This window comes from Sarcophilus harrisii, chromosome 2 (genome assembly GCF_902635505.1).
Source record: "Sarcophilus harrisii chromosome 2, mSarHar1.11, whole genome shotgun sequence".
NCBI classification, from domain to species: domain Eukaryota; kingdom Metazoa; phylum Chordata; class Mammalia; order Dasyuromorphia; family Dasyuridae; genus Sarcophilus; species Sarcophilus harrisii.
In genome coordinates this window covers 56,914,180-56,927,051 of record NC_045427.1, presented here as the reverse complement: position 1 = coordinate 56,927,051, position 12,872 = coordinate 56,914,180, and the positions used below count along the sequence as shown (strand labels likewise).

The 12,872-nt window shown below is 39.9% G+C and overlaps 1 protein-coding gene across 2 annotated transcripts in view; it reads right to left on the bottom strand.

The window, feature by feature from the left end:
* The window catches only part of ATP6V0D1 (ATPase H+ transporting V0 subunit d1), a 100,345-nt gene that overhangs the window by 15,407 nt on the left and 72,066 nt on the right, over positions 1 to 12,872 (bottom strand). For both annotated transcript variants that reach the window (XM_023495044.2, XM_003758398.4), the window contains exon 3: positions 276 to 454. In XM_023495044.2, the coding sequence (XP_023350812.1) occupies positions 276 to 454 (179 nt within the window). The remainder of the gene's footprint in view (positions 1 to 275; positions 455 to 12,872) is intronic.

Sequence of the window (12,872 nt, the reverse complement as noted above, 5' to 3'; positions counted from 1 at the left end):
GGAAATCCATTTTTCTAAAGGGGTTCAACTAGCTGCCTCAAAGGTCCCTTCCCAACTCTTAAATGCTCTGCTTCTGTGAAACATGAACTAACACAAGCCCAGAAAAATGCCACAACCTTCCCCAAATCACACAGTGAGACAATCTCAGTTCTCTGGGTTTGAAACATACCTTTCCATCCCTCTTTCTGAAAGGAGGCATGGAAATGGGCAGGAAACTAAATCCTGTGTAAACTAATGAGAAAGACTAGGAAGGGCCCAGGGTAATCACTACTTACCAAGAGGAGTGTCCACTAAGATAGCGCTATATAATTCTGCGGGTGTCTGGGCAATGTTGACGGCCTCCATCTGCTCAAAGCTGCCTAGAGGGTGGCACTTGGGCACAAGCTCAGCAATGGAACGCTGGTGCAAGGTCCCTGTTATCAGCAGGATGACATTGTCGATCATGTAGCTGTAGCTGGAAGGGAAAAAGATTCACCAGACATCAGGAAATGCAGACAGAGATGGGAGATGGTCGGGGTCTTTTCTGCTCCATAGAAAGAAGCTTCCTGCCTAGGCAGGGGGACCTCAATGAAGGCTCCTCCAGTGCCTACTTCTACCACTACCTTGTAGTTCCAGTGTCACAGTATAGAAGGTAGAGTGGAATGGAAATATTGTGGGAATTAGAATCTCAATCTCACATTTCAGCTCTTACTAGAATAATCATTCTTCCGCCGCACTCCACCCCGTGCCTCAGCCTTTCCCTCTGTACACTGAGAATACTTTTGGTAGATAATGCACATATTTTTTCATTAGGATCCTATGTAGTGTTGAAGCATAAGTAAAATACTACCAGAAAATAACTTTACTTTTGTATACTAAAGACAAATTTAAGATTACTACACTAAAACAATTTTTACTTTAAGTTTTTAAATTTTAACCTAATAAAATACAAAAGGAGGTGTTTTCATCATTCCTTTTTTTGGTGAGACTTTCACTGTTCCAAACTCCCCAAGATAGTGAAGTCATCTTACTTCACTTACTTACTTAGAACAAAGTTAGAGACCACAGAGACAAGTTTTATACAAGTCAGTTTTAGGGGAAAGCGTGGGTCTGTATTTGGACACATATTATCAATGTGAGTTATGATTATAGTGAACTCGGGCTCTTCCCAGAACAAGTTGTGTGGAAGGGAGTAATATGGTGGCAGAGACTCCCTAGTCAGGCCTAGTGTTTTGAGGAGGCCATGCTGTCCTGGGGAAAAGCAATAGTGGGAATTACTAGCCAGTGCTAAGAAAAAAAAAAAACAAAAAACCCAAACCAAAAGAAACAAACAAAACAACTCAAAAATCTCAAACCTGGGCTCTACTGCCAACATGGTAGAGAGGCCTGAAGCAAGAAACCCCAGGTCTTGCTCCTGTCCTTTCTCATTGTCTGTTACCTTTTGGTAAGGTAACAGGAATCTAGTATCCCAGAGGGGAGAGGATGACAAAAGTCTTTGTTTCAGAGAGCAGAAAAGCCCAATTGGGCTGCTTTAAACAAATGTCTCAGTTGTGTGCCATTTATCATTTTTAGAAAGGTACAGATGGCATAGCTATCCAATTTTCCGAAGACACAAATCTGGAAGGGGTAGCTAACATGCTGGAAGACAAAATCAGGATCCAAAGAAATACCAACAGGTGGAATATAAGAAGAAGGGATTTTGTAAGGCTAAATGAAATCCCTTGCATTCGGATTAAAAAAAGACAACTTTATAGGAATACAGTGAGGGGAAGTCTGGTTAACCAGGCATTTGTCTGAAAAAGATCTGATAGCCATGAGGGGCTACAACCTCCATAGGAATATACATGGCAACCAAAAAAAAACCTAATGTGATTTTAGGTTGTATTAACAGAGGCCCTGGTCAGACCACATTAGAAGAAGGATTATGAGATCACTGATCAATCAAGAGCTTCCAGGAACTGCAAGATCATCTTAGCCAAGACCAAAGACAAAGTAGTTGCGTTTTAGGGAGGTTCAATGAATTGCTCAGTGTCTCATTGGGAACATCAAAGACAGTATTTAAATTTAGGCCCCCTGACATTCAAGCCAGTATTCCATCTGCTGGTCTATGCTGCCTCCTCACACATTAGGTCCAGTGTGGGTTCCACATTTTAGGAGAGACATTGATAAGTTGGAGGGTGTACAGAAGAGAGCAAAGCAAAGTGGTGAAGAGTCTCAAGATAATGCCTTATAACAAATGAAAGACCCAGTAATATTTAATCTGGAAAAAAGACTTTGGGAAAACACTACTTCCAACCCAGCTCTCACAGCCACTGTGGGGTAAGGGGTGGAGAAACAACTCTGGGAAAGAAAGGGGCTAGTTACTCCCCTCACCAATTGCCAACTTACTGCTACTCATGGGGCTGGCACCCTGAGGGAGACAGGAGACAGATAAGTCACGTGACCACCTCAACTTTGACCACAATCTCCCTGCAGACCCTGATGGAGATCATCCAGGATCCTGAATTCAAGAATCTTAGGAATAGCATCCCCAAACCACCACACTTGCTTCCAGTCCAGTCCACATTAGCCATAACTGAGGGAAAAAAAATCATTGGAGAGAAGGGCCTACCTTCTTTATCACTAATAACACAACTGCTGGCCAAATGTCACCCACAGGCAGAGGAGTGTAAGAGCCCTGGGATGACAGGACTGTCCCCACTTCCCAACCAGACCACCAGCTTCCAGCCTGGCCCCAAAACCACCATCCAAGAGACAAACTTCTAAAGAGAGCCTGGGAGCCCAATTGCTACCTGCTGAGCAGGTAAGCTCACAAGGCACTTGAAGGGAGAGATTGGAGGCCGCACCTGCCCAATCACTCCCACCACCCCTGGTTCAGGAGCCCTACATTCAAGCTTTGGAGGCGATTCTGACATGGTTTTCATGGTCTATCTGTATTCTCAGGGCTTACTTAATGAAAGGCTCCATTCCTTTATCATGGTCGGGGTCCAAGTGTTTGAAGAACAATTGCTTGGAAGAGGAACAAGCTATGCTGTATTCTGCCCTTAATGGCAGACTAGGAACAACAGGAGTAAGTGGCAAAAGGGCACAATTAGGCATGATGTAGGGGAAACCTTCCTTACCCAGGAAGCTGTCCAAAAGCAGAGTACAAAGCTGGGAGACAGAGGGGTTTCCCCCTGGCTTTAAGCAAAAACTGGACAACCACTTGTTAAGTTGTAGAGGGGATCCTCTGTCAGATACTGGGTTGGGTCAGATGGCCCTGAGGTCTCTTTTCATTCTGAAATTCTGTAATTCACTGTAGTATAAACATCACATTTTAAAGAAAAGGAAAATGAGGCCAGAAGAGGTTAATTTCAAGGCCATAAGGTTCAAAAACAGTGGAGTCAAAACTAGAATCCAAGCTTCCTGCTTGCTAGCTTGAGGCCCTTTCATTACTGTCCTGTCCTTCAACACAGACTAAGAGATGTAAGGGAAGGGTCTATGAGAGAGAACTGGCAATGCTTAGCCTGGAGAAGAGAAAATGTAGGGGATAAACAATAGCCCACGGAATAGGAATTAGACTAATTCTGGCTGGCCCCAGAGAGTCAAACTAGAAACCGTGGTTGGAAACTGCAGAGGCAGAAAACCTTTCTAACAATTACAGTTCTCTAAAAGTGGAATGGGCCACCTTGGGAGAAACCGCACAACACAGCACAATAAACAAGTATCCGTTGCACTGATTTGCACCAATCTGTACAAAGCACTAAGGGGCTGAGGAAACGGAGGTTCTATGGGACGGGAGTTCTTCCCCCAAGGATTCTAGTAGGATTCTAATGTATGCATTATGACCTGCCATAATGTATACATCCATTCGAGCAAAGGGCTTTGTGAGGGATGAAGGGAGAGGAGGCCGCCACAAGTGACATAAAGCAGAAATTGGAGGGGGCCAATAGAAAAGGTAGCATTGGTGCTGACCTGTAAAGACAGCTTAAGAGTTCCATGGTGGAAGAGAGGGAAGGAAGCATCCGGTCCCTTGAATCTCTAGTGTCATCTTTTATATTCTCTGTATTTATCCTGTATATTCTCATGTACGTACACATGGCCTCCTCAATTAGGAGTAAAAACTTAATAAATGACTGACTGACAAAGAACACTTTGAACAAACGCCTGGAGGTATGAAAGGGTAGAGATTGTGAGGGCCCAATTTGAAAAAAACAAACAAAAAAAAAACTAATACTAATTACAGCTAGCATGTAGTGCTTTAAGGTTTATAAAGCGCTTTACAAATATTATCTTAATTTGATCCTCACAACAACCCTGAAAGGTAGGTACAGTTATCACACCTGTTTAACAAATGAGAATACGGAGGCAGGAAAGACCAAGTGACTTACATAGAGTCACACAACTATTAAGTGTCTGAGGAAGGATTTGAACTCGGCTCTGGTTCTCTACCCACTGTACCACCAAACTGCTACAAAATAAGACTGAAAAGATAGGATGCTGATAAAATATAAGGAACCTCTGACACCAAGCAAAACTTTAAATTTACTGGAAAGGCAACTGAGAACTAGTTAAGAATTTGAGCAGAAGAATGTCATAACTATACCCACACCCAAGCAAGACTATTCTAGAATATTCAAGACCATGTGGTATAATGGGTACAGGGCTGGCCTGAATGCTAGGAATGCATGGGTTCGAGTCCCATTGTTCCCACAGAATGGCTTGCATGATCCTGGGCACTGGACCTCAAAGCTGCCAGTCCTAGAACCGGCAACTGAGCAGGTGTGGAAATGGTATTAGAAGGGGCTATTTCCTCACCAGGAAATCCCCATATTGATGAAATCACAGGTGTGGTCTCAAAGGTAAGTTAGAAGGTGAAAAGGCTGGGTGTGTCTGAAGGAGGGACTTGGGAATCAGCAGGAGGTGTTTGGAGTTGTGTGGAGACCAAAGGGTGGAATAGGGATAAGCGAGGTCACTGCAAAGGACAGCCAAGAATTCTTCCGTGACCACAACCACCTCCTGATGGAGATGGGCCCTAGACAGGAAACATCATGGAAACAGACTCCAGGCTAGTGGAAGGATAAAATTGTCACAAAGATGGATTGAGACATTTGGACCAAATGAGAGAATCCCAGAAGACAAAAGCCTTGCAATTAAAATCAGAAGGCAAACAGACCAGAATTTTCTCAGACAGCAACTTTCTCTGATGAAGGACTGCTATCAAATATATCTAGGGAATGACTAGAAATATAGAATGACTAAAAAGTGTCCAAAGGGTAGAAGCAGAATGTTCTTTAGGGAAGAACTGCCAACAGCCATGTCTTTAAAAATGTTTTGAATCATTTATTAGCAGTAAGGAAAATGCAAATTAAAATAATTGCATGATTCTACCTTCTTCCCTACAAGGATGACCAAAAAAGGAGTAGAGGTGCTATTGGAGGACAGACACACAAATGCACTGCTTGTTCAGTGATGAACTGGCCCAAGAATTCTGAAAGCAATTCGGAATTATACTTCAAATACCATGAAGCTCTGAATATTCTTTGACCCACCACTAAGCCAAATATTCCCCTAAGAAACATAAAAGAAAGAGGAAAGGACTGGTATGTACAAAAGTATTTATAATATCACTTTTGACTATAACAAAGAACTAGAAACAATTAGAAACATTAATTGAAGAATGGCTGAAAAATTGTGGTATATATTGACAAAAAAAAATTTACGGAAACCTAAAAAAGTTTATATGAACTGATGCATCATTAAAAGTAAGTAGTATTCAGAGAACTATTACAATAATAACAGTGTCGTAAATATGGAAAAACTTTTAAAGACTTAATAAATTATTATGGTTCCTTTCTAATTTTAGCTGCATTGTGATTGGACCAATGCAATGACTAAGCAGTTTTTTTCTCCAGAAGATTGATGATGAAGCATTTCTCCCACCCACCTTTTATTGTAAAAGACAGCTGGTACAGAATGAGATACATTTTCAGACATGACCATTACAATCCATATTTGCTTTGCTTGTCTATATGAAAGAAGGGTTTTGAGGGGAGTATAGTGAGGACCTGGAAGGGATGACAGTGATGTGGGAAAAAGAAGAAAAGAATCCAATAAAACATTTGAAAAATACAATAGAAGAGATTCTGAAATTTGGAAGAGGATTCAAACCGAACAATGTTAGTGCTACTACACTAATTTTAATCTATACATTTTTTTAAAAGTCATAATAGGTAGTTCCAGAAACAACCCTTTTTTCTGGCCTTTGCAGATAGAAATGTTATATTTGTTGTTCATAATTTTCAAAAAAATTTTTTTTAAAGATTTCATAAGTGATCATAGAGGAAAGTTTTAGTGAAATGGTCAAATCAGTCAAGGAGCACCTACTATGTGTGAGACACCAGGCTAAAGTGCTGAACACACAAAAATAAAACTGAGTTTACTATGGGTTAGGCACTGACTTGGAGTCGGAAGCTTGATTTCAAGGGATTGAGGAGACAGTGAATATATAGGAAAAAGTGGAAGCACAGGATATATAAAGATATATTTTTTAATTTAAAAAAATTAATCAGCAAAATCTGCCTTTTCTTCCCTAAATGAAAAGCAAAGAAAAACAAAACTCTTATTACAAACATATATGGTCAAACAAAGCAAATTTCTTCATAGGCCATGTTTTTTAAAAAAAAAAAATCATTTTTACTTTTAGGTCCTTCATCTTTCTATCAGATGGTAGGGAGCATATATATATATTTTTTATTTAATAGCCTTTTATTTACAGGTTATATGTATGGGTAACTTTATAGCATTAACAATTGCCAAACCTCTTGTTCCAATTTTTCACCTCTTACCCCCCACTCCCTCCCCCAGATGGCAGGATGACCAGTAGATGTTAAATATATTAAAATATAAATTAGATACACAATAAGTATACATGACCAAACCGTTATTTTGCTGTACAAAAAGAACCAGACTCTGAAATATTGTACAATTAGCTTGTGAAGGAAATCAAAAATGCAGGTGGGCATAAATATAGGGATTGGGAATTTAATGTAATGGTTTTTAGTCATCATCCAGAGTTCTTTCTCTGGGCGTAGCTGGTTCAGTTCATTACTGGGGAGCATATTTTATCATTATATCTCTGAAATTGTAGTTGGTTGTTGCACTGATCAGTTTTTCTAGAGTTATTTATTTTTACTATATTGTGGTCTTTGTATAAATTGTTTTTCCTGGTTCAGCTCACTTTACTGCATCATTTCATAAAAAATCTTTCCAGACTTCATCAAAATCTTCCATTTCTTACAGCACCACAGTACACCATCACATCTGTATACCCATAACTTGTTCAGTCATCACCCAGTTGATGGGTATCCCCCCTCATTTTCCAATTCTTTGCTACAACCAAAGTAGCTGCTATAAATATTCTGGGATATCTTTGCTTAGAGTTTGTTTTGCCTAGGATTAATCCCATTCTTAATCCACTTTCCCTCTTATTTCTCTTCCCACTTGCTTCTCTCTTTTCCCTCTTGTTTTTCTTTTGAGTGAAATGCATGTGTATGTTTGTGTCTTCTTGTGTCCTTTATTTCAGATGAGAGTAAGGTTCAAGTGTCCCTTTCCTATCCTTCCTTGTTTGTATGATCTTATAGTTTGGCACCCTGATTCTGTGAGGTTTTCTCCAATCTTTCTCTCTCTTCTCCTAATGTATTTCATTCTCCTTCCTTTTTTCATAACAAAAGGGAAAAACCACAAGAAAGAAAAAAAAAAACCTAAAACAAAAAGTTAAAATAATATGCATTCATACTCTATAATTCTTTCTCTGGATGTGGATGGCATTTTCCAGTCCATGTCTGTTGGAATTGTCTTGGATCATTATATTGCTGAGAAGAACTGAGTTTATCTTAGTTGATCATTGCATAATCTTGCTGTTATTGTGTAAAATGTTCTCCTGGTTCTGCTCGCTTCACTCAACATTAGTAGTTTTATTCTTCCAAGATCATCAAAACATAACAAAACCACTCCCTCTAATTAGATTCCCTCTATAACTCCAAATGATGATAGGGCTGAAAAGGGACACATATATCATCTCCCCACATTTGAATAAAAACATTTTAAGTCCCTTATGATTGTTCACTCATGTTTACCTTTTATGCTTATCTTGACTTTTGTATTTGCACTTTCAAGGTTCTATGCAGCTCTGGTCTTTGCATCAAGAATGCTTTGAAGTCTTCTGTTCCATTTTTCCCCCTTATAGAATTCTACTTAGTTTTTCTAGATAAGTTTTTCCTTGGTTATAAGTTTAAAACGTTTTGTCTTCTGGAAAACATGGATATCTCTACTCCTTTACAGTGTTGGCTGCTAAATCATATGTGATCCTGATTATAGTTTTGAGGTTCCTGAATTCTTTCTGGCAACTTGAAAATTTGTTTGTTTGTTTTTTAAATTTTAGTTTGAGCTGGAAAGTCTAGATTTTTGTAAAAATGCTCCTGGAATTTTTCATTTTGAGTTATTTTCAAGAAGTAAACCTAAGATTTTCTATTTCAGTTTTAAGAATTCTTGAAATAGGAGGCTCTGAGGTCTTTTTTTTTTGGTCATTAACTTTAGGTACTCCAATGATTCTTAAATGATCTCTCCTTGATCTGTTTTTTAGTTAATTTCTTTCTTTCTTTTTTAAACAATAAGATATTTTGGAAACTGAGTGGATGCCCATCAACTGGAGAATGTATGAATAAGTTATGGTATATGAATGTTATGGAATATTATTGTTCTATAAGAAACGATCAGCAGGATGATTTCAGAAAGGCCTAGGGAGACTTACATGAACTGATGCTGAGTGAGATGAGCAGAACCAGGAGATGATTGGACATGGCAACAACAAGATTATACAATGATCAATTCTGATGGACATGGCTCTTTTCAACAATGAGATGATTGAGGCCAGCTCCAATGATCTTGTGATGAAGAGAGTCATCTGCACCCAGAGAGAGGACTGTGGGAATTGAGTGTGGACCACAACATAGTATTTTCACTCTTTTTGTTGTTGTTTGCTTGCATTTTGTTTTCTTTCTCATTTTTTTTCCTTTTTGATCTGATTTTTCTTGTGCAGCAAGATAATTGTGTAAATATGTATACATATATTGGATTTAACATATATTTTAATATGTTTAACATATATTATATTACTTATCTAGCGGGGGAGGTAGGGAAAAGGGGGGGAAAATTGGAACACAAGGTTTTTGCAAGGGTCCATGTTGAAAAATTATCCATGCATATATTTTGAATATAAAAAGGCTTTAAGAAAAAAAAAAAGAGAGAGTTTAAGAAACAAACAACAACATCCCAAAAAAACCCCAATAAGTCAGTTTATATTTTCTTACTCTTTTCCTCCCAGTTTTTTGACTTTGTGTTTAATATTTCTGATTGTCTCATAGAGTAACAACATTCTTGGTCATTCCATTTTTCAGGAATTATTTGTGGCTTAGGCAATATTTTGTACCTCCTTTGTACCTGTTAATGTCCTTTCCAATTCTTTTTTTTTTCAATAGCTCTCATTTCTTTTCTAGTTTTTCCCCATAGTACTCTCATTTTATTTATAAAAACATATTTAACTCCTTTTTTCATTTCTTTCAGAAATTCTAGTTGAATTTGTATCTGAACTATGTTTTTGTTTGAGGCTTTCTTATAGATGTTTTGGAATCTTTTTCTTCTGTGTTTGCCTTTTGAGGGTCTGTCACCATTTTAATGGTGGGATTCTTCGTTTGCTCATTCTTTCAGGCTACTTGTTGACTCTGGAACTGATCCTTGGGCTGGGCTCTGCATACTTTTGGAAGGAACATCTGGGCTGGTCCACCTGTTGCTCTCTTGGGAGTATCCAGTCTTGTGTTATTCCAGGATCTCAGGGACTGCTCAGGGTGGGGACCTGCAAGCTTTCAATGTTCCCAGAGTGGTCTAATCTGGGGTAGTCTGGATTTGGGTTTGAACAATATGCTTGTGAGTGTGCTTTATTTGGATATTCAGTAAGCTACTGGTAGACTCAGCCACTATCAGTCAGTTGGAAAGCTTTGCTTTCTCAGTGACAGAACTTTGGTCTGAGACCTCTGTCACATCGCTGCTGCTTGGTTCTGAACTTTCTCCTTGCTCAGTACATAGATGAGGGCCCTTGACAGAGGTCCCTCTGGGACCCCACTGGGGTTCTCAGTCCCTTCTGGATCTGGGCCCAAGAACTAGACAGTGAGTAAAAGAGTCAAGATTTGGCATTTATCCATGCAACCTGCACAAGATTAGGTCCCTCCAAGCTGAATTTGGGCCTTTTTGCCCTGGTACACAGCCTCTCCCTGCAGTGGAATGTTCTGCAGCTTGCTCCTGGCTAGACCCTAACTGCAGACCTCTGTCTTTTTATGCCAACTTGGGCTGGAAATATGACTCACTGTGATTTTTTTTCTTGTATTACCTGATCAAGATTCAGTCTGGCAAGTTTCTAAGATATATTTGGAGAAGGTGTGTGTTGGGGATTGGGGAGAGCTCAAGGTATTTCTTCTTACTCTGCCATCTCCTAGAAATACTCTTTTTTTTTAAAGTTTAACAGAAAAGGAAAAGAGAAAGGTGGAGGTAGTGTGATGAACTAGAAGAATCAAAGTGGGAGGTAGAGGGGTGGGGCATGGGGAGGGCAATCAGGGAGAACTGATGATGTCTGTAGGCCCTCAGAAACCAATTGTGTGGGAGAAAATGCACATAAGGAGGGCATGACTGCTAAACACAGTAATGCCCTGGGGGAATCAGGAGGCAATGGGATCAAGAGTGCTGTTAAAGGGATCAGCTCCAATGAACAGTATTGCTCTCTCTTCCTCTATGACCAAATTAAAGGAGTAAGGAAGGGTCATGACGCAGGAAGGTCACATTTTAAGCAACTAAGGTGGTGATTCCCTATCACTGATGCTCTTCAAGAGGAGAATGATTCCTTATCAAGAGCACTATAGTTGGAATTTCTGTTCAGGTTCATTTGAACTTGATACCTTCCAACTTAAATTTTAAGGTTCTAGGATTCTGAAAAGGAAGAGCAGAAGGAAACTAGTGCTAGGGACAAAAAAGAAAAGTGCTTATTCAGAAAGAGTCTAGCCAGGACACACCATCATTTCTCTAAAAAATGATAACATGCAGAATCTGGAAAATGTCACAGGCACAAAGCCAGGCACAATGGAGCCTGGGTAATTAGGGATGGAGAGTGCTTTGTAGAAAGCCTTTCAGCCCTAGGAATCACCAGCAGGTCAGTGGTGGTAGAGCTGACTTGTGAACTGATTGATCCCCAGGACTAAGTATCAGCTGCTTGGGAATGGGGAGGAGAACTACAGTACTAGATGGCAGAGGAGTGATGGAATCAAGAAGGAAAACATGACACTGTGGACTCAGTTTTCTCAACTGTAAAAGGGGGATAATAATAGCATCCGAGAACTTGTGAGGATCAGTTGAAATACTTGACAAATATTTAGCACAGCCTGGCAAAGAGTAGACACTATATAAATAGTAGCTACTATCACCATCATTGTTGCTGTTGTTATCAATTGACAAAAAAAAAAAGGGGGTGGGGGGAATTAGACCAACATCTTATGTGCCATAACACAATAAGCTCAAAATAGACATACAACTTAAATATAAAAAGTCACATTACAAAAAAATTAGAAGAAACTGAGATAAGACAAAATTTCATAGTTACATCTTAACCAAAAATATAACAAAGGTGATCACAGAAAATAAGGCAGTTTCAATTATCCAAAGGAAGTTTCAAATGTTACAGGTACAACTGGCCCTGATCTAATAGCATAGCTGGCCCTAACTCCTAGAGCAGGAGGTTCTTAACCTCTGACAAAAGAGCATCATGGACCCCTTTTGGTAGCAGTCAAGTGAGGTCTATGGACCCCTTTCAGAATAATGTTTTTAAAATGCATAAAATAATGCATAAAAAAAATTGATAAATGCAGTCATCAATTTTTAAATTCAAGGACTCTAAGTTAAAAACCACTATTAGAAAGGGTCCAAGGTAGAGACTAGCTTTGAGGGTTTCCAATCTGAGTTTTCCTCCACAGGCCTAGAGAGTTAACTTTTCTAGGGTCCCCACAGACTTAACAGCAGAACTGAGATTCAAACTCAGGTCTTCATAGTTCAAATGAAATGCTCTTGCTGCTGTATTAGGCTGCCTCATTATTAATGTTTTTATTTGGCTTTCTCACGTTCATATAGCAGGATGTCTTGCCCCTGGAGGCTGGTGGCTCTGCCATGGTCAGGGTACTTTTGTCTTTGCCTGGAAACCAAAAACTCGAAGATCCAGGTCCCTAGGCCTGGGAAAATCCTCTTCCTTGCAAGTGATCTAAGACATCAGCATATACCCTTCCCCATCCCACTGATGGGCTCCCTCAGCTTTCCTCACTTCTAGCTGCCACCAGTTCCTCTCTGCCCTTTGGCAGCTTGGCTGAATGGATTTGCTCCCAACACCAAGCCGTCCTACTAAGGAGAGGGTGGAGAAGGGTAGATTAATGGCAGCTATAAAAGAGAAACCGCCCCAGTGGACCTGGAAGGATGAGTCTATTGGAAAATAAAGCACCTCAAAGAGTGTTCTAGTGCTCAGCTGAGACTGCTGTCCTTTTTTCCCCTCTTGGGAATTAATGAATCTGCCCAAGTAGACCTTTTACCCTAGGAAATTGTACTTGTGGGCAGGAGGATTGAAAATGAGAGATAGCCAGCTGTCTGGGCTCTTGACCACTTGGTTCCTGCTATGTGCCCAGGCTCCTGCTCTCTGAGTTCCATCTGAATCTTTAGCCTCGATTTTTGAGCAAGCTCCAGGTTTACAGGTGCAAACCACTCCTGACCACTACCACGTGTGTGTGCTGCACATGGACTTCACTGTGCATCCCACAGAGCCAACACAC